Source organism: Manis pentadactyla, chromosome 11 (assembly GCF_030020395.1).
Source record: "Manis pentadactyla isolate mManPen7 chromosome 11, mManPen7.hap1, whole genome shotgun sequence".
In the NCBI taxonomy this organism is placed as follows: Eukaryota; Metazoa; Chordata; class Mammalia; order Pholidota; family Manidae; genus Manis; species Manis pentadactyla.
Window position 1 is genome coordinate 36,943,538 of NC_080029.1, and position 22,485 is coordinate 36,966,022.

Sequence of the window (22,485 nt, forward strand, 5' to 3'; positions counted from 1 at the left end):
CGGCCTTCACCTGTAACAGTGGTTAAACCTGACCTGTTCACTCTGGGTGACCTCATTCTTCCCTGTGTGTCACCTTCTATGCCCTGCTGCCCTCACTGCTCCCTACAGTACTGGAGGGTCACCCACTGGGGCCTCTCCACTTACACAGCTAGTGGGTTTCTAGGTCTCAAATTATTCTGTGTGAAGTTAGTTAATAAGTAGAATTATGAAGCTTATCTTAGAATTAAAACCAATAAATACCCCCAAATATTTTAAAAATAATTTTTGTCCTATGGAAGATTACATGTAACATCAAACTGCTTTGTAATACAATCCAGTACACAAAAGTATGGTTTTTTGTTTTGATTTAATGAGAAACATCTGAGTTGTACATTCACAAACAGCTTCAAGTTTCTGTACCGACCCCCTGTAGCCGAACAGTTAAACAAAACCTGAAGCATCACTTTCATTGTGAAGTCTTACAAAATTCATTTACAAAAACATCTCTATCAAGTCTGTAGTTCGGCATTTTCTGTACATTAGTCAAAAGCTCAAGCTAAAATTTTTTTTAAAAAAATCAAAGTTTACATTATTCATACAGATTGAGCATTGTTAAAAAATATGCACAAATAACCACATCCATGCAGTACACTTTCTTTAAAAATTTAAAGCAATATAAAAGGACTGACCTAAGTACTGACAGAACATTTTGGTTTCTAACCTGTAGCTCAGGATTGCCAGCTGATTGGAATAAAATGAATTCTAAACATTTTAAATATGATTGTTTCAATCAATCAGTCAAGGGTGCATGTGAGTTTCTGACCCATTTCTAAGGTGGCATGTGACTGCTCGTTTCCATATTATATATTAATGTGGGGACACTACTGTTCATTGACCATATTAGCTACACTTTAATGTTTTCTTTAATAATGTTTTACAAATAAATCAGAATTCAAAGTGCTTGGCTCTTCGGGAAATGGTAGTTTCCAGAGATCTTGAAACCAAATTGCCTGGGGCAACTGTTGCCCTGGGTTCCCAGAGAGGCTCTCTGGGCATTCCTGGAGGGGGAGACCAAGCTGAGGCCTGGACCAGGCCACATGAGTCACCCCCACATTCCAGGGCTGTGAGTCAGGCCCCGTGTAAACTGGCTGGTGGAGTGTAGCTACAGGCCAGGCCAAGCCCTCTATGTGGGGGGCGGCCCGTTGGTGTACCTCAGCATGGGGTAGAAGGACCTGGCGAAGTTGTTGGCCTGAGTGCAGCTGTAGTCCTCTTCGGAGGAGGGCAGCAGGCAGGCCAGGAGCAGGAGGAGCAGGAGCAGCAGCTGCAGGGGCAGCGCTGCTCGGACCACGCGGCAGAGGAAGGAGCGCTGCGGCCGCGAGCTGCCTGGACCGGCGGGGCCTGGCACCCTGCCAACACAGGTCGGGAGCCGGTCAGGAGGTCCCAGAGGCAAAACCCACTCATGTTACCTGAGCCCCTGCTTGCGTAAAAAAAGACCTCCAGGACCTGAGATTAAAACGGGGCCAATAGCTGGGGCTCTGCCTTGGAAGAGAAGCCCAGCCCTTTCCAGATGGAAGAAAATAAGAAAACAGGGGTTCTACAAAGCCTTGATCGTGGCATTGGCCAGATGGGTGAGTGTAGGGGGTGTGGCGCAGGGAAGCTCACTGCTGGGATGGCAGGGCTCTTACCTGTGGTCTGTCTGGTTCTTGCCTTTTGTAGTTCTCTCTGCTCTGAACTGCTGGATAAAAACAGTCTAGTCAGTGAACTGAAGGCAGTGGAGTCCTGTCAATGATAACACATCCTTCCTTCTTTAATGATACACCTGCCTTAGACTGTCTTCCTACTAAGCTTGTGACACTAGAGCAATACATTTGCAATTATACTCCTTGACGTAAGAAATAATTAGGTTTGTTAATGAGTTACCCAGTCCAGTTTACCTGTGGTTAATGGAGAGATCAGGAAGCCAACACTAGGAGGGCTCCCGTGTCTCACAACTGACCGCGATGCCGGCGGAGAAGCTGGCTGGAAGCCGGCCTCTGAGCTAGGTCTTTGAAAGTGTGTTTGGGGGTAAGCCTCTCCCTGGCAGCAGGGTGAAGCAGATCTGTGCTGTCATGGAATGTCCCGTGGGGCCTCCGAGTGCCAAGGTCCTCTCACCTCAAACACTATGAAGAACCAGCCCAGTTCTCCCAGCAGACGGGCGCTTACCTGTGCTTGGGGTGCTGGCGAGGAGGCTGGCGGCTGCTCTCCAGAGTCGGCCTCATCCAAGCCGGACAGAGATGGGTCTGGGTTCTGAAATGCATACCCCAAGGGTTCAGGTCAGGGAAACAAGGTTCTGAATAGCCCTAAGGGCACAAAACTGGGCTTCGTGCAGCTGCTTCACTGTGTGGTTCACCCCTCCCCAGCTCAGACCTTCCCTGAAGGGCAGCTCTTCCACAAAGACAGAGGGAACGTAAACAAGGCAAGGCCAGGCCCTTGCATTAAACATCCACAGCACACATGGGGGAACACTGAGCCCAGCGGCGGCAGGAGGAACAAATGGCCGACAACAAGCACCCTGGAAGTGTGATCACGCGGCCACCACGGCGGTGTGGCTGCACAGGAGGAACGATGTCCTCGAGGACAGAGGGGCGAGGGCTGCCCTCAGTCTGGCGAGACGGTGGTGTGGGTATCCGTTTGTTCCGACTTGGCTCACATTTTAAAGAGAAGGTGGTAGAGGAACGAGAGAGTCAGCAGACAGTGACCAGCACTGTGGAAGACCTGAAACTGTGTCACGTGAGAAAAGCAAACGCTCAAGTCTGTTTAGCATAAAGGCAAGGCAGAAATGATAAGGGGTTAGGCCTGTTTTTTATAACCCAGCCATACTAATAGGTGGGAACTAGTGTTATCTCCCTCTTAGGAATGACAAAACAGCTTCAAAGAGCTTATGTAACCTTTTAAGGCCACACAGTTAGAAAGGGGCATGACTCCAGCCTCAGACCACATGCTTACAGACTCCCTCCCTCAGCAAGCCTGCAGGACTGAGCTGTTTGCATCCAGTATGACATCTTTACATTTAAAAGCCACAAGGGGACTCACCTGGCTGCCCTGCAAGGATATTAGGTCTTGGGACACTTGCTCAAGTAACTGTTTGAGTTTCTTTTCAATAACATGCACCTTCTCTTCAGCCTCAATGTAGTCTTCTCCATGCCCCTTAATAAGAAGGCTGTCTGAAATCTCTTGTAAGGAGTTTACTTGAGGTTGACGTTCCACAAGCTCCTTTTCCAGTTGCTAAAAGTGAAAAAGAGTGTGAAAACAGTTGTTATCAAGAGGGCCACTGATCTAGCCAGTGAGGCTTCCCAGTGCCAAGAAATTTCTAGGATGAATGAAAGGGTGGTACTGAACTCCAGAACCTTCTACTTCTCCTATCTACCTGTGTCCTCAAGCCTACCATCGTTTAGATAGCAGGTGGATTACATCCTACCCCCGTTTTCTGTTCCTTCTCATTTTGAAGACAATTGTGTTAGAAGTGAGGAAGGTGGTGTGAAGACTACGCCTTCATCCAGGGAAAATCTAATGTGAATGAATTGAGAAAACAGTAGCTTTAATGTATTACTTAGAAACACAGAGGTATGTACCAGCCGACTCAGCTTGGATAGTCAAGGGTGGTTATCCTGCTCATGGTCTAACACAGTGCCTAGTAGCTACTAGACAACGTGTGGCTATTTATTAAAATTACAAAGTCATCCAGAGGAGCCACATTTCAAGCCACCAATGACTAGCAGCCATCACAGTGGACCTCTCACATTCCACCAACTGGAATCTGAGAGACCACCACGAACAGTTCCATCACTGCAGAAAGTTCTACTCGAAAGTGCTGCTCTGGACAGCGGGGCTTTACAAAAATTTTAGTACAGGAATGTTTTCCAAACAGTGACCAACACCTTTATATTTGTAATTGAACCACATGAAGACTTATTGATAAAAATGTCACCTTGAGTTCGAGTGAGAATATATAGGTCTCATTTTGGTTTGTTGAAATGAAAACATCTACCCTCCAAGAACTAAGACTTCAATGATGAATTTAGCAAATGCATATAGCTCATTGTGTCTGTGCAACAATTTTTCCCTAAGCACTGTATTTTCCCCTAAGTGAGCAATAGTCACAAAAAATACTTCTAATCAAATGAATGCACCTAAGTTTCTCAGGATATTGCTAAACACTCATGTCCCCAATTCCAGAGAGTCTTGAAGACTCCCTGCTCTTGGCCATGGCTCTTCACCCCTGCAAGTCAGCCTTTTTCAGAGCCACCAACTGGAATGTGAGAGGAGACCCACCACTCTGGCATCATTGTTTCCAGAAACACCTGAGTACTGAGCTCCTGACAGAGGCCTGGGGTGGTACAGAGCCACTCTAGATGGAACTTACCATTAGTGCTTCCCGACACTCCAGGAGAACCTGGGGGTCTGCCTCTGGGTCGGCAACATGAGCCTCCTGCCTCCGGCTCTCAGCACTCGCTAACCATAGTAGCAGACTTTGACTCAACTGGTGAAAGTCCTTAAGAAATAACACACATCATAGCATTGCCTGATTTAAACTAAATGCCAGGGCTCCAAAATAAGGAAAAGGGAAAGTGGGGGAGAGAGTGTGCAGCTGACACACTCGCAGAATTTTGCCGAGTGAAAAGTGCTAACAGAAAGGTTGGGCTTGAGAATTCCCTACCCAGTATTACATAGGAAGACCACACCAATTATTCAACAAGTCTGCTAGATTTAACAGCTAAGGGATACAACCCAGAAGGCCAGGCTGTGGCCCAAGGACAGGGCTACAGATGGGCTTGCTAGAGGACTCATGTTCCCTAAGATTGGGTGAGATCTAATGTGGGCTGAGCATTTAGTATGTGTCAAGTGCTGGGCTAAGATTATATACATTGAGTCCTATGAAGAACCCTGTGGGTCAGGCTCTGAAATTATTCCCATTTTCCAGATCACAAACAGAGGTTTGGAAGATTCAGTGATTTGCCCAGTCACCCAGCTTCCAAAAAGCTGTAGAGCTGGGTTAACTGCTCCTGGTCCCAGGGCCAGGTCTCTCAATCACTGCTGTATGGCAGTGCTGGAGTGGCATTTCTGACTCCTGGAACCCTTACACAGGAGAGGGTCTGGGCAACAGAGCAGGAGACGTGGGGCAAGCCATCAAGCCTCTGAAACAGCAGGTGGGCCTCTTTGGAAACAGTTGGCAAAGCACACATTTCCTACACAAGCCACATTTGTCTGTGCCAAAGCAGCCTGACAGGGATAAAAATATCTGCCGTCCCCACCCGCGTGGGCTTGGGCCTCGGGTCAGGCATACCTGGCACTGCATGAGCGACTGCCGCAGACCCCGGCGCCAGCTCTCCACCGCACCCTGCACCGCGTCCCAGCGCAGCCTCAGCTGGCCGACTCTGCCCTGGAGCTCTCGGGATTCAGTGCTCTCAGGCTGCAGGAGCTCCTTGCTGCTCACATTGACAGAGGCCACTAAACCCTTGTAAGTGTCAAAGGCTTTTAACACCTCCTACCACAGAGGGAAAAGACGGGTTAGGCACTCTGAAAATAGTGATGTGGGGTCCATTCTGAACTTCATTGGGGAGCGGATCTTCCCAACACTTCTCTGAGCTGTGGCCACAGAAACAAGAGCGACCTTGCTTGTGACTGGCTGGGAAGCATCAGGTGAGGGAACTGCCTTACAAGGTCAGTAACTTGGCCGGCTGGCCAGGCCGAGAGCAGAGGCCTATCTCCTGGCTGGCCAACTCCATCGGAGGCATGACCAGATCCCACTGAGCTCTGGTTGGCTCAGTAACATTTCTGGACCAGATTAAAAGTCTTCCAGATAAAGTTCACACAGTTATTCTGCATTTGCCCCTAGATACCTCAGGATAAGTATTCCTTAGGGTGAATGGTAACCCTGATACATTAATGCACAGAGTAAAACAATACAACAAATGCGAAGGCTGCCCGGATGCCCCCAAACCCCTGACCTAGATCTTAGCTCAGATGTTTGCTCAGGGTGCCCCAAAGTGCAGGCCTCAAACTGCCCTCTCCTGCTCCCTGGGCAGTTCCAGTGGGGCGAGGGCCGACTGGGTGGGTGACAATCGCTAACCGTGTAACAGTAGCCAGATGAGGCCCCAGAATTCATTAGCAGGCAAGCTATTCCTCCTCCCCACCCTCAGCGCTCCGCCAGCAGTCGTCAGTGCACAGTTTGGAAGGGTGTTTTTAAGCTGCCTGTTAGTGCCTGCCAACACCTCCAGAGTCTAGAGGTAACTGAAGTCAGACCTTCCCAGCACCCGAAACCTGAGCCACACTTCTCTGGCACTGCTCTGGGCTTTGGGATCACTTGTAGATACTCTTCTGAATGAACACAAAAATCTGCATCCATGTCCTTGCCAGTTACAGAAGTGAAATGGATGAGATTGAACACTATCACACACTGTTTGCAAGCCGCCACCTACACCATTTTAACAGGTGTGACCTGCCCGTCCAGCACAGCCAGCATCGGCATGTGCACCTGGATTCCTTGTGCTCCCCAACACCTCCGGTTCACCTTCAGTCTCTTCACTCTGAGGTCCAGTTCCTGGATATCAGCAGGAGGCTCTGCCATCTTTAATGTTTCTAGCTCTGCTTCAGTGTTTTTCAGCCAAGTGGTGATGTTGCAGATATCAGAATTCAGCTGCTCCAAGTTTTGTTTTATTCTGAGTTTATTGTGAAGTTCTTGTGCTTGAATCAGCTCCCATGTGTCAAAGGCACCTGGAATGAAAAGCCGCAAAAAAAAAAAAAAAAAAAAAAGGCAGCAATAATGCAAACAATTTTCTTGGCCTCCAACTCACTCAGGGTCAGGGCGATGAAACCTGTGGGGGACGCTCCCTGCAGGAGCCTCAGAGCTCGGCAGTTCTCACTTCCCCTGGACGGTGGGATAGCACGCTTCCCTTGCTCTGGTTCAAGGCCTGGGCCACTGCACTCCCCCACAGGCCGGAATGGGGGGAAGGGGGGGCGGGATGAGAGACCCAGCCTACTGCCAGGATGGGCAGTGGTCCCAGGTCCAGCATTGCAGTGCATGCCATCTTCAGGCTGCTTTCTCCTTTGGACAGACTTTGTCGAGTAATTATTTTTATCATCAATGAACTGGTCTCCTGAGGAGACCCTGACACAACTCTCTGATCATCATCCTCATGTCTGATCTTTATATGCACGTGAAGTCATTAAAACATGCACTTCAACATTCAAGGTTCATTTTGTCAGTTTTTACAGAATAGTTCTGAAAGTAAACCGCCTAGGAATTTGTTCATATAAGTCAGCTAACTCTAAAATAGCACTGGCTGCCGTAGGCTAAGCTCGACAGTTTCAGTGAAGTATATATAGCTGGTCAATTCCTAACGTACATTCTTTCAAGCAAGAACTCCAAGTAAATGCCCCAGCTAACCTCACATCCAGACTCTGCCCTCTTCACCATTGCCTGGTTGAACCATACCTGGCTGCTGCCCGGCGAGGGCGGCCAGCCCCTCGGCCGCTGGCTGGGGGCTGCCATTCAAGACTGCTGGGCTTTCTTTGCCACCATCAGTGCCTGGAGGTAATGGCAGCTTTACCTAGAATAAGCCAATTTTTATGTTACTATTTATGAATTGTAAAGGCTGTCTGAGGAGTATCTTGGTTCGTATCAATAGGGAAGAAATGAAGATGGGGAGTGCTTTCCTTTGAGGCACTTGCCCCGATACAGAGGCGCTTCAGTGCATGGGCGGCACCCACAGGCAAGCAGAGCTAACAGCAGGAATACAGCCTCAGCAGAGGCCCAGGGAGGCGAGATGTCAACACTGGGAACAAAATGGCCCTATGTAATTTGAGGTGGCTTCCTCATGCTCCTCAAACGAACCATTCAAGAAGAGTTGCAAACAACTGGACTGCTGTCGTGCTCACACTTTTCCACTTGCAGTGTTTTGCAAAATTTTAATTGTCCCTGCCTGTCACCCAGTACAGCTGGTTGGCATTATCACCACCAAGAATTGGGAACAAAGAGGACAAATCCACCTCCTGGGGTCATTTGTTAGAAAGCATTTATCTTTTGCTGCATATACTGACTCTTCCACATTACCTCAGACTTTCCCAAAAATAAGTGTATTCTGTTTAGAAAAGCCATGCTTTTCTCTGGATTATATCCATATAGCCTATTTGTGTAGTAAAAAAAACAAACCGTTCTGATTTATGGGGATACACCTGGTTTCAGACACACAAAAAGGGTGGCACTTTTGAAACTGAGCAGGTGAGGAGCCCAAGCATGGCCTCTGGGAGAGGTGGAGCCACACAGCCCTGGACGTAAAGCCAAGGAAGGGTCCGGGTCTCTCTCCCTGGGACTGGCAGGTGGTCTCCTGCACCACAGGGACAGTTTACACCTGACAACCACTTGCTAAGAGGACGAGTTTAGGAACTGGGCATGGACAAGCCTGCTGGCAAATGACCTGGGTCTGTACATGTACAGACAGAACCTTTTCCAGTTACCTAGCAGTATTCACTCCCAGATCGAGAGCACTTTGAAGACTAACCCAGCAACGCTTAGGTGCTTCTGGTTCCTCTAAAAGACGACACACTGAAAATGCACAGGACATTTTAATTTTAACTTGCTCATCACTAATTCTCTGTACCAAGAAAGATCTGGGGCCACATTAAATCCTAGACTGGCTGCTCCCCAACAGCTGTGTGGCCAGAGCAGGCCAAGGACTCATGTGACCTGAGGAAAATGTCACTAAGGTACAGTCACCATTATGAATCACATCAACAATAAACCATATGTAGTTGTAGTAACAAGAAAAATGACGACAGAGGAGACCACTTCTGAGGGCCTACTTTATACTGGCATACACATTAATCCTAACAACAATTATGGAAGGTGAGAAGGCTTACAGAGGCAGGGCAAAATGCTTACTGCCCCAGAGCAATTAATGAGTAGGGCTTGGAACCCAACCCATGTACTGCAGCACACTGCCAAGTCTCTGGTCTGGAAGGTTCAACAACTCAGGAAGGCCAGCACCTCACTTCACCACTGCATGGATGACTGACTCAACAGTAAAATTCACTGTCATACCATGTCAGTACACACAGAGGTCATGACCTCTGGCCAGAAACCTCTAAGTCCAGTTAGCTATGCCAGGGCTTTAATGAATAGCTCAGCAGACAGATTGTCACCATAGGGAAAACCAACTTAAGACATGCCTGTGGAGTTAGCACACGCAGTATACATCAGAATCTCTTTTTGAGAAAATTCTATTACTCATGCACTTGCATCACATTCTTGGCAGGTGGGGGAGGGTCAAGACTTACACAGGCTGGTTTATAAGGAGTGCTGGAATCTGAAGGGATAGGCTGTACAATCCTATCACCTCCCATTTGTTTGTAGTGATGCTTGGGACAGGAAGGGCTATCAGGAACATGCCAAGCGTGGCCCTCAGAAATGGATTTACCTGAAACAAAAAAAAACCCCAAGTGATGGTCCACTCTCTCCAACCAAAGGGTTCATGTTTAGTTACACAGAGAAGGTCACGGGTAACATGGCATCAGATTATAGTATAACATGAATTCTGCAGCTTTCCTTGCAAAGCATGCACGTTTGCAAAATGTCAGTATGTCCCAGCAGGGAATGAAATGAGAGTCATGCAGCTGAGATGGGTTTGTGCCTTCACTAGGTGGGTTTACAATGGAGCACAACAAACGTGATTTTCTGCGGGATGAGTGGCATTTTAGAGCCAGGAAGATTTCTAGTGGTGGGGACACTGGCAGCAAGGCTGGGTCTGGGGGCCAAGAGGAGAGGAGTGAGTGGTGGAGTGAACATCAGGATGGACTTGGGGACCAAAGGACCACTTGTGGCTCTGCCACCACTGCAGATGGGGTAGGGGAGGGAACAAAGATCAGAGATGCAAGTCAGGGAAAGGAAGGTTTCTTCTGCGACGAATGCAGCAGTACTTCCACCCCCATCCACCTTGCTCTTCCCAGAAAACTCCCAAAAGCAAGGAAATAGTTCCAAACCAAGGCACCCTGAAGAAAGCTTGGCCCATACCAAAGGCCTTCAGTTAGACGGAGGGAAAATAAAAAAATTAAAACAGGCACCATGAAAATTCCCTCTGCACAGGCCTGATGGGGAGGAGAGGGATGGTGTGGAGCTCGCTCTTGTCCGGGCGGGGTTTTGTAAGGAGCGCGCAGGTAGGTGTGAGTACAGCAGTGTGAATACACCATGACACAAGGACCGAGGTGCATGGTGTCCACAGAAGGCAGAGGTCAGACATGACACGGGAGCGAGGTTTAGGATGCAGTGTGCGCCACAGGATGCTGCCATGTTGAGACACATGCACGGGCGGGGGCCTACCAGAAGACGCTTTCAAAGTTTTTGTGGTCATTTTAAGATATGCCTCAGGATTTTCAGGGATTTCTACATCTGAAAAACAATAATGTCATTTTCCTCACTGCAGGCATCTGTAGATGAATGCCCAATTATTAAGTTAAAACAGGAGAAACATTGTCAGCTGGGAGGAGAAAAGTAACTACCTTTTCTCTGTTTTTTTAAAAAGTTTTGAAAAACCAGGATTTTTTCAGCAAATTCCTGACTGTCTGCAGCAGCAGTGGGAAAGGAAGTTCATAGACAGAATGGAGGCACTCCATCTCCTAATATCGGAAAAGCTCCATTGAAAAGTTCACTGGTGAGCCTCCCAAACAGCCAGGGCCATCAGGGAACAACCTTAATGTCCCAAGGTGAATTTTGTTCCTTTTATTCTACCTATGATCAGGGTGAGCCAACTCTCAGGTAGACCTCAGTGTGCAAAACAGCACAAGAGGCCTCAGGAAGTCTGGCTCGGTCAGGGAGCTGGCCGTGTGGCTAAGGTGCTAAAACACAGAGCCAAGTGGGTCAGTTTCAGGGCCCTGGAAACTGGAGCATTACCTGACAGCGCGCTGTAGTAGGGGTCTTCCTCGTCGTCTTCGTGAGAGGAGGAGCCCCCCACGTCACCCGTGTGATCCCACTCCAGGGGAATGGAGTCCACGCTGACGGGGGTCTCGCAGCCGGACCGCTCGGGCCCCGGGGCTGGAGGCACCAGATGGCAAAGAGGCGGCGAGGGCTCCTCGCTTGCTCTCCTCTTACGCCAGGAGTCAGCCTGGACCTCTCTGGGGTCCTCCATGTCCGTTTCATTCTCAGAGGCCTCCTTTTCATCTTCCAAGCCCTAAATCGGGGGGATCCAGTTTTCAGAATTAACCAAACCAGAGGCTGTTGCAGTTGTGAAGAGCATCAGAGGTCCGCCTGTCCAGCAGCTCCTGAAACAGCCACCCTCAGCATTTCTGAGGCAGCTTTACAAGAATCAGGTTCGCAGGGCCTGTTGGTGGTTATTCTAATTCAGTTTCCTAGCGTGAGGCCTAGAATCTGTATGTTCCACAACTCCAGCTTTTAATCTGAATCTTGATAATCTAAGATTACCAACTTCACCTGGAGGATAAGTAAACAGCAGCTAAAATCTCACTGATGGCAGCTTCCTCCAAGAGTCAGAAAATTAAAATTAAAACAAATTTTTTAAAAAGGCTGGCAGAGTATTCTGGGTAAGAGTCACAATTTCATGACCGTGCAAAACAGGTTCTTTCTTTCTTACCCTCCAATCTTATTGTTCAGGATATGGGATCTTATTCTCTTGCATTATAAAGCCTCTGTCTATCTAAAAAAAAATGACTGTCACCTATGTTTCGAAATGAGAGAACCACAGGGTAATTTAAGCTAGCCAGTTGGAGACACAAAAAGAAGAAACAGTGGCCAGCTGTGTTGGTTAGTTGCCATCATTAAAGCCTCTGGCACACAAAGGCAGTGAACTTTGCACAATAGGCCTTAATTCCACCTGAACTCTACCGAAAGGTCCCTTTGTCAAGGGAAATACCACAGTTGCTTTCGAAAAGCTAGTACACTTGGCACTTCAAAGATGAGAACAAGACATTAGAATGGCACAAATACTAAAAGCTCCCAGACACTAAGACAGAGGAAAAGGCCAACATATTCCCAAGTAACTACTGTAAGCAAAACCTGAACACCTATCAGTGTGCCCCAGGGTACTGACATGCCGGGACAGCCCTGCACAGAGGAAGACGCGGCAAACAGTAAGGGGAGCAAGAACTTCAGGAGTGGCATCCTTCCCACTGGGCTGTGGGAAGCTTCCAAGTAATTACAGATCTATGTTAATGAAAACAAATAAAGCTTTTTAATGTAGCTTTTTTTTTTTACCGTAAAATAAATTGCAGTTAATCATTACGTGTTAAGTTTCTGAACGCTATCAAGTTCCACATGGCTCAGATCCCCTGTGGGCGGCCCGGCCCGTACCGGAGGGTGGGAGGTCAGCCTCCGGTGGAAGCGGGAGACCCTGCCGAACACCTCCTGGCAGTACCGGTGCAGCTCCTCCAGCTCGTCCTCCATCAGTACGGCATCCAGGGGCTCGCTCTTCTGGATGAGCTGCTCCCCAAACACGATGAGCTGATCAATCTTGTTGGTATTTAACGTAATTTCCTGTTGGAAACCCTATTTAGCGTAGGAAAGAGACAGGATTTCAAAGAAAGAAATGTCGCCGAGGATCCAAATCAAACCGCGTCTGTGTCTTGTAACAGCCACAGAAATGCATCAAAATGTCAGTTTTGTTCCTTCGCCTAGTACTCCAGCTTCATCCATTTTTAACAAAGTGAAAATAAAGATTCAATCATTTAAAACAACGGTATACATATTTCCCTCCTCCTTCTGGGCACTGACTTTTCTAATTAAAATAACTCTTAACAATTTGACATGAGTGGATATTTACTGTTACTGGGTATGAAGGAAAGAACTTGTCTTATTGACACTTGGTGGAAAGAGAAAATTTCCCAGAATAAGCCACCAATGGGCATTTGCTTCTGCTGACATAATAGTAATTTTACTACTGCCATTAAATTAGAGAAGGCAGATTTCTGTTTTTCAAACTTTTATAAATCTAGCCAAGGAGGGAATTATAGTGAGATTAAAGGGTAATACAGGTATCTGTAACAGTGGGAGAGCAGAAGATATCTGTTCTTGGCCCCACTCTTGATGCAGACTCTTCTGTTAAACCCTACATGTCACATGCAGACCTGAGTGCTGCAGAAACAGCGTCTTGAGAAGTTCTGTTCTTATTCTTGGGTGACTACAAATGACAGAGAGAAAGGGCCTCACTGCAATGACCCCTCGACCGTAAGGAACCGCATCCTTGCTCAGGAGAACCCAGCAGCACACAGGTGAATACAGCCTGGCTGCTTTAACAATGGCTGGAATCTGCCCTCAGGGCATCCGCTGGAATTTGTACTTGGCCAGCTGTCCTCTGCAAAGGTGAAATCTTTGCAGAGTTGCTAAGGAAGGAGGCCTTACATTCAGCTGGCGCATCTTGTCATCGGCGTCACTCTCTGAGAAGTGTTCCACGTTGGTTAGCTGGAGGTCCATCTCTGTGAGCCACACCAGAATGCTCTCCCTCGTCCCTTCAAATTCTTCCCTTTGGTTGGTGAAATGCTGTGAGAGGGGAAGGCAATCACATGTTTGTGTTGATGGCGGAACAAGAGCTCAGATAGACAACAAGGTTATTTTTGGCCAAAAAGAAAGGGTACCTGCAGTGCTCAGACAGAAACCTGCCTCTGGGGTAACCTAGGAGAACCCCAAGGCATTCAGGGGCCAGGGTGGGGGCAGGAGTCTGGGGTCTGGCCCTGGCTGTGAGATAACCAAAGCAGCCCCCAACTTCTCTGAGTCTCTCCACTGGACAAAGGAGGGTGTGGGAATGTTGGCTATGACCTCGAAAGGTCCATTCAGCATTTGAAATTACATAATTCTCTGGTCTAAGTCAGTGATTTCCCGAACCCGGCCTTTGAGGAATATCCTCAAAGTTCAGGCTGGCCCCTTGCCCTTTTTAACTTGTTAGGCTTCTGTGGAAGCTTCTGAATGACCAAAGATGAAGATGGAAAAGTACTGATCTCAGGCTGAGCCTGGCCTACTGCCCAGTGTGCCTTTACTCAGGTAATTTTGAGTATTTTCTCAGAGAAAGAAGACCCAGAGGATACTTATCGCCTTCAAATAAGGATGCCTCTCGGGTTACCACCTCACAGATGGGCAGCTGGTTCTCAAACACAGCATTCAGTGCCAATTGAAGGTTTAGACTGGTCTCAGCCAAATCAGGAGATAAAGAAATTAATGCAATGGGGTTGTATGAAAAGCTAGCTGATTTCTTCCTAGTAAGGGTTACAAAAAACAAAACAAACAAACAAAAAAATAACAGCCCAGAGCCTCCTCCTCTTAGAATGGTTTTGAGAATGCTCTGCCCTGAGAACAGAAGCAGGGATTAAAATTACTTCCTGTAGCCACAATCCACAGCAGTCCTGTCAGTTTACATCTGGACTCAAAAAGGTTGATAGACCGTGCCTTCTGAATTACAGCAATCTAAAGTGGATGTTTACCTTCAGAAAGCAAACCCAACCTTTTAGGTTAGTTCGTGTGCTCTGAAATTCTGAGGAGAATCACTGTCCCCAACTTCCACAATGCAGGGGGGCTTTGTCCATCTCTCTCACAGCCAAGAAACAATGGGACACACAAAAACAGGGAGGTGGGGAAAGTGGGCCTCCTTCCAGGCTAAAAGGTCCCTTAGCTAGACCCAGAGACTGCAGTGCTGGACTCTGGCAGTTTGTGGGCGAATGCGCACCCCCTCAAGGGTAGCAGAGTTGGAAGAGAGAGATGTGTTTGGTAACACAGACCACATACATAGGCTCTGCCTAAAAAGCCTATTCTTGGGAAATTATCCTCCTAAAAATCCTGAATGCTGGCATCTTTGGGCTTAATCAAAAGGGAAGGCTGCCTGGAAGAGTAAGACAGCCAGGCCTTAAATGAAATCTTCTACCCCTCGCCTTGTTACACGCCCGATACCACCTAACCACTTCTCCCTGAAAATCTAGGAACGCCCCGGGTGATGGGGAGAAGGTTACTCTGAGTCGCCGCAGGACGGCCGCGACCCGCCTCTGCAGACTGTCCCAGCGCTGGTTGCCCTCGTGGACCATGTGCTTCAGCCTGCTGGCCGAGTCGGTGCGGTTCTCCCGGGCCAGCCGCCGGTACTGCTTGTTGATGAGCTCCAGCTGCGTGAGCCTCTCGTGGATCTGCCGCTGAAAGGCCTGTATTGCACATAGGGCTCGTCAGTGCCAAAGCACACGGAGGGCCGGGACACTCCCCTGCCAGGCCCCGAACAACCTGCCTCAGGTGCTTAGTCCCGGGACTGAAACGGTAAGCAAAGGCTTACTTCATTTGCTCTTCTGCTGCTTGCTAAAGAACAGGCTTTAAAGTTCACTTCATGCCAGCTGGCACACACTGAGAACATCTTGCAAACCTGATGGCAAGTTGTGGACTGGGTGGCCCTGGCCAGACATAGGGCAAGCCAGCCGCTCCTGAGGCACCACACACTTGGCTACCAGGAGCACTAGGCCGGGGAGGGTCTTTACCTCAAACTTCTTCAGCTCTTCTTTGGCACTGGTGTACAACACCTCTGAGGAATTCGGGTAGGCCGCTGTCCTCTCAGCTGACTTGAGCCAGTCCTCAAAGCGGGAGTAATCATCTAAAAACTTCTGCCACAGGCGCCATGTCTCCTCAATTCTGAGGGGGAGGAAAGCAACTCAGGACAAGCCATTCAACGTGACCTTTTGCACTTTTTTCCTCCCTTGACAGGTCCCATTCCCAAACCCACTGGCACTGGCCCTGTTCACAGGGAAAGACCCTGGTACCCCTTCTGGGAAATAAGTGGGGATGGTGATTCGTGGGCAGGACACCTTCCTCCTGGGAAGGCCAAGCCCCAGAGAACTCCCGCCTCACAGGGACACAGCAGCACAGTGGCCGGCCACAGTTACACCTCAAGACACAGAAGAGCTGGGGGAAATGTTACCCTAGTTATATTTGTCTTGAATAATGCCTTTAATAAGCACTGATCACACCTACTGAGCCTTCTCTGCCAATAACCTTGGAAGGGAAGTGACCAGAACACAATGCCGTTAGATCCGAACACCACACTTAACATCCAGGGCAGCTCGGTTCTCACTTCATTCGCCGTTCCATTGACATGGCGCAGATGTTCCGCCAGCGCCTGTCCAGGCTTCTGGTGGTCTGCTGGATGGAGTCACACTCGGTCTCATTGGCGCACGCATCGGAGTCGTGCAGTAGGACGTCACAGATGTTAAACACAGACTCCACCCCTGCACTGTGCTGCTCAATGTCTCGCTGCAGGTCCTATGATTACAGGAGAGTAAGAAGAGCCTTCAGATGGTGGTGGCGGTGGTGGGAGGGTGGGAAGTGGAGGAGCTCCACTCCCCACAAAGGGCAGTCCCGGTGCATTTCCAACTTGGAATCAGCCACGCAGACTGTATCCTGACCTCTGTGCAGCCCTTGTGCTGTAGCACCTGACACAAAGCTTAAATGCTCCCAACAGCTGGAATGGACTGTACGGGGGTAATAGTGTGGGTACCCTCCTGGGAGCCCACTGTCCCACAGACTTTGTGGAGGCAGGGGACCTATACCATTTCCCCAAAGGCCTCCACTCTAGACTTGGTTTGGGGGAGGCCTTCCGTGGATGACTGACTGTTTAGTAGGACCTAAAGCTTCAGCAATAGAAACTTAACCTTTTATGGGTCACAGAATTCTTAAATCACTGAGACCTTTGTGCTATCTTCACCCCTCCCTCTGTCCCCCACCAAATCGTGCGTGTTGTGGTACAGTGTCCACAGCCTCCCCACAAGACCAGCCTAGGGCTCCCCAGGCCCCAGGAAGAATGTGGGAGTAGAGGCCCTGCTTCCCCAGCTCATGGGGTCTGGCCAAGGCTCAGCCTAGGGAGGGGAATGGCGTCCAAAGTTCTGTTCAATGATAGTGACAGAGCTGCAGTTGCTGATGAGGGAAAAAGGATGTTCATGAAGAGAAAACCTGTTTACAATTAAACAATGGCATTTTCAGTCATCGCCCCAGAGACTGCCTCTGCACACCACAAGCAGGTTGGGGGACGGGGAGATGAGGAGCCTGTTTGCCCTGCCATCCGGATGAGGTAGGCTTCCCCTGCAGCCTAGAATCTGTGGTGAGTTACAGGAGGCCGCACCACTGATCTGAGTATCCAAATTACATCACAAAACAGCCAAGACAAAGAGAAATGCCAAGTTAAAGAAGCCACTACGAAGTATACTAAAGTTCCCTAAATTCAGTAAAGTTCAGTTTCCAGGATTATTTTATAAACAGTGCCTGCCACCATCTACAGAAAGTGCAAAGCTCATTCCTGGTCACCTCAATAATTAATGATTTTGGAAATAACCACTGTATTTCTGAACAGGACTATTAGTTCTTTAACGTTTCTCCTGATAAATGCACAACCAGATCATTCTCTGGGTGGATATTAAAGAAAAATGCTAACACTCAAACCAAATTTTAAGTCAAGCAGTTCCTAACATGGAACCTAACTAAAAATGAGCACCATAAAGTTATACACTGAAGAAAACATGTTTTCCAGTTTGTCACCCTGTGTATCCTATGAAGACAGATGTGGCAGGGTGATTTTTTTAAGCTCTGCAGTCCAGGACATATGCCTGACATGGTGCAATAGTGAAGTCTTCTGGAGGTCAATGCAAGAACTGACTTTAAATTGTTAGCTTTAAACAGAATTCAAGTTTTAAGAATTCTTAGTGGTTCAGACAGTTGTTATAGACTTTCCTAAAACTTACTGGCACTGATAAATGTCCCTTTTAACTTTATTAAAATAATACTTAGGAATGTTAGCACTGGTGCTAAATGAGTACCACTGATAATTTTAATTGAAAAATGGTACCTGCTTCTGACTTCAGCTGGTAGGCTTGGGTAAACTCTGGCTGAAAAACACGGAGGAAGTCTAATCTATGGATAACACGAATGCCATGTATTTTTGTAGTTGCTGTAAGTCATTTATTCATGTTATATGGAGTAAAATGGCTAAAAAAACTGATTAACACATAAGGTGAATGGTAGCAAGACCATCAACATCTTGATTTAAAAAAACTCAACATTTTTCAAAAGTTCCAAAGCAAACTTCTAGAACATCACATGGCCTGCCAATATTACAGCATACATTATTTATCTTGTAAAATAAAAGGTGGTGGACCATATTTTAAAATGCAAATGAAATGCTGGACGAGTGATGCTTTAGAAACTGGAACGATCCCACCAGCGCCCGCTGAGGCGAGTCTGCAGGGGAATTGGACTTCAAAGCTTTTCAAATATAATTTGAAGAACTGGACTTAAGAAACAATGTAAAACAATGTAGAAGACTTGCCAGTGGTTCTGGAGATGGGCTCCTCTTGGTTTTGTGTGTTTCTGCTCCTGAGCAGGTGACACAGGGCCCTGCTGGGAAAGTGCGTGTAGGGTGGGGACAGTGAGAGGAGGAGCCGGGAGACATGATACTAGAGCCAGAAAAATAAGATAAAAACAAAAAAACAGGCTGAAGGGCAGAAAATCACACAGGATGGGTGGGACCCCCAGGGATGGCTCCGGAATGTCCTCATGGGAGGGGCCCGGGCTGCCGAGCAGGTGAGCAGGTCTTGGGGACTGGCTTAGGGAGGCTGGCATGAAGCTGGGGTGGCCCACTGCGAGGGGGAGGGGCAACTAATGACCCCTCGTCCCCACGCCACCAACCGGCCCCCACAGGGCACCAGGAAACCAAAGAAAACGGGAGAGAAATGCTGAGACTCAGTGACTGGTTCATGGTTTAAGAGAGTCATGAAAGTTGCCACCACTTTTGTTTTTTGAAGATGATCTATTCTATAGGACAACCACACAACCCTTATTACCTAAGGAGGTAATAAAATACATATTTTAGAAGGTAATAAAATTCTCTACATAAAAGAGAAACAAAAGGGACTCATAAGGTCTGACCTCTTCCCCGCTGGGCCCCAAGGTCATTGCAATGAGGATCCAGAGAGCACATGGCTCTTAATCAATTCTGGTTGCTGAGCGCTTTTGCAGAAGGCACTTCTATGTGATTCCAAGCGTTTGGTCTTATTTCTGGAAGCAATTATGCAATTTATTACATTTAACTAGTGACAGAAGCACAGGTAAGGTTTTTTTAAAATAGCCCATATAGAACTCTTTGATGTGACACACTTCTGTTTTTAGTGGTTTTGATGGAGCTTTGGAGATCTGGGCTTAATAAGATTTTTTCTAAAAAATAGAAATACTAAGTTTCCTCAAGACATCTGTGGTAGGCAGAATATTATTCCCCCCCAAAATGTCATATTATCCCCAGAACCTGTGATATGTCGGGTTATACAGCAAAGGAGAATTAAGGTTGCTAATAGCTGGCCTCACGATAGGGAGAGGTACCCTGGCTTATCTGGGTGGGTCCAGTGTAATCCCCAGAGTCCTTCATAGTGGAAGGAGGAGGCAGAAGAACAGTCAGTGGGAAGGAGAAGTGACTATGGGGGGACAGCACAGAGAGATTTGATGTTACTGGCTTTGAAGGTGGAGGAGGGGCCGCGGGCCAAGAACTGGTGCCTCGAGAGGCTGGGAAGGGCAGAGTGGCTTCCCCCCTGCAGCCTCCTCTCAGCCCTGTGTCAGAGCTCTGTCAGGTTTCTGACCTCCAGAACTGTGATAATAAGTTTGTGTAAAGTTGAGAACTTTTTTTCAGCAGCCACAGAAAACTAACACACCTAACTTCCTTACGGTAATGGTGGTTTTGAACAGCAACTCCATCATTTTTTTTTTTATAACCAAGGGATAAGAATTCCAGGATGGTGATTCTGAACTCTATGAACAGGGAAACTTCCCATCAACCATACTGAAGTTTTGGACCACTTCAGTACAGGAACAACCAAGGCCAACAGGATGGCAGTGGCTCCACACTGTACACTTTGGGGAATAAACTCCCTGCAATTTGATGATATTTTGTCACACTTCAGATTTATGAAACATTAATACACTCATCAGCCCCTGCCACATTTAGCCAGTCATTCATGAGGAAGGAAAACTGTTGTCAGTTTCTGTACTATTTACCTGAAAATACTCACTACTCAGGGTACACAGTTATATGCAGGGCCTGTCTATAAAAAGACTGTGTAAGAAAGTCATCCTAGTGGATCAAACTTGCAAATAAAACTGATAATGTCCAGAAGCTGTGACTCTACTGAGGGCATTAAAATCTTTGCAGTGTCAATTAACATGGTACTTATTTCTTGTTCATTTCTCCATAAAGCAAAGACAGAATTTATATGACCTCAATGAAAAATATACTTAAATTTCTGAGGATAAATAGAAAAACCAATCTTTTTACTTTGTAGCATTGCCAAATGATACTGATTTGAAAATCAGAGAACAGCCATCATTTATAACTGTAATAGATTGAATAAAGATTTAGGTCAAGAGTATTAGCAAATACTTAGCTCTACTTCATGGTAGCATGAGATGTCACTTATCAGTAAAAGGACCGACCCAAACTCATGAGAGAATTTATCATCAAGGGGTGGCCTTCTACCCTGGAATCTGGTGAAAAATTCTGTCTCTAAGCAGCTGTGACATGTGGGTGATCTCCCTGGTGGGATGACAGACAGCAAACACCAAGGCTTTGGAGGTAATGTGAAGAAAACAGATACAAGTCTGAGAACCTGATGACAATACTGCTGTATGGATCAAACAGAATCTGCTTGCAGTCTCAGAGAGATGTGAGTAATATAAACTTAACTATTTAAAAAAACAAAGATAAGCTCAGGCACTGCATATGAAAATGAGCATGTGAACGTGAGCCCACTGAGGGCAGGAAGTGGACTTGGTAAGTCAGTGGCATCAGAGATCAGGTTAGTGTCATGACAGACACTGGCAGGCCTCAGTGGTTGTCAAGCTGGGGAATTTCTAGGTTCGGCTTGGAGGGTGCATAATGCCAACGGCACAGAGCGCTGCAGGGAAGGCTTCCTGAACTTTGGTCCAAGCATGTTCCTTGTATGCCTTTTTTTTTTGGAAGCTGTATCAGAGTACTGACCCATGGAAACCATCCTTGGTTAGAAAATTCATTTTTCTTTCCATTCATGGCCTTTCAAAACTACATTAACAGAAGCTAAAAAAAAAAAAAATCAAAGTTAAAAAATACAGAACCAAAAAAACCTTATTTACCACTAAGATTAAGGTCTCCATCTTAAACAATATTCAGAGCATTTCCCAAAGAGCTATGCAAATGGTGGTGGAAGGGTGAGCACTCAAGAGAAGGATGCCTCACACGTGCAAGGACATGAACAGATGGTCAGTTTTCTCTAGGAAAAAAAGCTATTATGAAATGTAAACACACTAAAACACACAGCCAGCACGGGGAAGGCTGGTTAGCGGATACTGCAGACACCTGTACTCGTACAGAAGCTCACTCTTACTTCCCCACCTGCTGCTCGGCGAGCCTCTTCTGGATCTCTTGATCATCACAGACGTCATACACAACGGGCTTAGAAAGCTCAGACTCAATCCGGGCCAACCAGGTGCGAAGGTTGCTCATGTTTTTGTCTAACTGCTGAATAAAAGCAAAAGTCTCCTTCAGCTTCTTCACCCTAAATATGGTTGCAGAAAAAAAAAGAGGGGCGGAAAACAAAAACCCAGCGGTTAGTGGTGAGTGAAATGTGCCACTTAGGGTGTCCAAGAGTAAACAGCAACCTACATCCGTTACTGATTTTACAGCAGAACTACCTTCACGGCACCAGATTTAAGTTTTCACAGAGTATGTGACACTTCACAAAATTGCTGCTCCAGTTGATTTTCAAATGGACTGAGAGCTGATCCACCCCACAAATACGAAGTCCTGTCATTCCCACAGTGGGACCCGGAGGCCCAGGAGATACCCTTTCTTTCTCTTGAGATTAAAATAACCATAGTTGGCTTCTGTCCAGTGTCTGCCTTGGGCAAGCCCAGGACAGCAGCAGCCAGGGCCTCCCTGAGGGGTGAAGTCAATCATTACAAGCCTCATTCACTCGGAGCTGTCTGGCCCGGATGCCTCTCATGGGCCCTCCTCCTGAGCAAGCATAGAATGCGTACCAAACCCCACCACGCCCAGTCTGAGGGGCGGAGGGTGCCTTCACAAAGAACCAGCCATTATGGGGCAGCTGTGTCTGCCACAGAGGGAGCGGGTGCAAAGCACAAGCAGTTCTAAATCCATCTGCCCCACTGATCCACCCGACTCCGAGGGCAGCCCATCTAACAGCCGTGGCGTCCGTGTCTGTGAGCTCACATGCACATCACACAACTGTCGGGGGAAAGGACACAGCGGCTGAGGGGAAACCAGCTTCAGACAGACCCTGCAAAAAAATGCCTCTATGAACTGTTTTCATCAAAGTCCTAGAGTAGAGTGAGTGAGGGCTTGTTCTGGTGATCTGTGGGAATTCTAGTGAATCACAGAGACTTGAAGTTTGGCTACAAGGGAAAGTTCCACACAGTAATACTCACAATAGGAGATGCCATCAGAACTCCTTCCATGGCACTGGAAGAGCCTGGGG

At 47.5% G+C, this 22,485-nt stretch overlaps 1 protein-coding gene across 15 annotated transcripts in view; it reads right to left on the reverse strand.

Annotated features, from left to right (window-relative positions):
- Nucleotides 1–327: 327 nt before the first annotated feature.
- The window catches only part of SYNE2 (spectrin repeat containing nuclear envelope protein 2), a 319,309-nt gene continuing 297,151 nt past the window's right edge, over nucleotides 328–22,485 (reverse strand). For 10 of the 15 annotated variants that reach the window (XM_036906082.2, XM_057488386.1, XM_057488385.1 and 7 more), the window contains 17 exons: nucleotides 21,384–21,546; nucleotides 16,056–16,243; nucleotides 15,466–15,616; nucleotides 14,959–15,141; nucleotides 13,364–13,501; nucleotides 12,317–12,511; nucleotides 10,904–11,180; nucleotides 10,334–10,402; nucleotides 9,295–9,434; nucleotides 7,454–7,568; nucleotides 6,530–6,732; nucleotides 5,303–5,503; nucleotides 4,382–4,510; nucleotides 3,052–3,243; nucleotides 2,182–2,265; nucleotides 1,665–1,714; nucleotides 328–1,385 (listed from right to left, as the gene is read on the reverse strand). In XM_036906082.2, the coding sequence (XP_036761977.2) occupies nucleotides 1,163–1,385; nucleotides 1,665–1,714; nucleotides 2,182–2,265; nucleotides 3,052–3,243; nucleotides 4,382–4,510; nucleotides 5,303–5,503; nucleotides 6,530–6,732; nucleotides 7,454–7,568; nucleotides 9,295–9,434; nucleotides 10,334–10,402; nucleotides 10,904–11,180; nucleotides 12,317–12,511; nucleotides 13,364–13,501; nucleotides 14,959–15,141; nucleotides 15,466–15,616; nucleotides 16,056–16,243; nucleotides 21,384–21,546 (2,701 nt within the window). In that variant the 3' untranslated portion in view covers nucleotides 328–1,162. Of the gene's footprint in view, nucleotides 1,386–1,664; nucleotides 1,715–2,181; nucleotides 2,266–3,051; nucleotides 3,244–4,381; nucleotides 4,511–5,302; nucleotides 5,504–6,529; nucleotides 6,733–7,453; nucleotides 7,569–9,294; nucleotides 9,435–10,333; nucleotides 10,403–10,903; nucleotides 11,181–12,316; nucleotides 12,512–13,363; nucleotides 13,502–14,958; nucleotides 15,142–15,465; nucleotides 15,617–16,055; nucleotides 16,244–21,347; nucleotides 21,547–22,485 lie in introns of those variants that run through there. The other 5 variants (XM_036906091.2, XM_036906081.2, XM_036906090.2 and 2 more) reach the window with 4 other exon arrangements.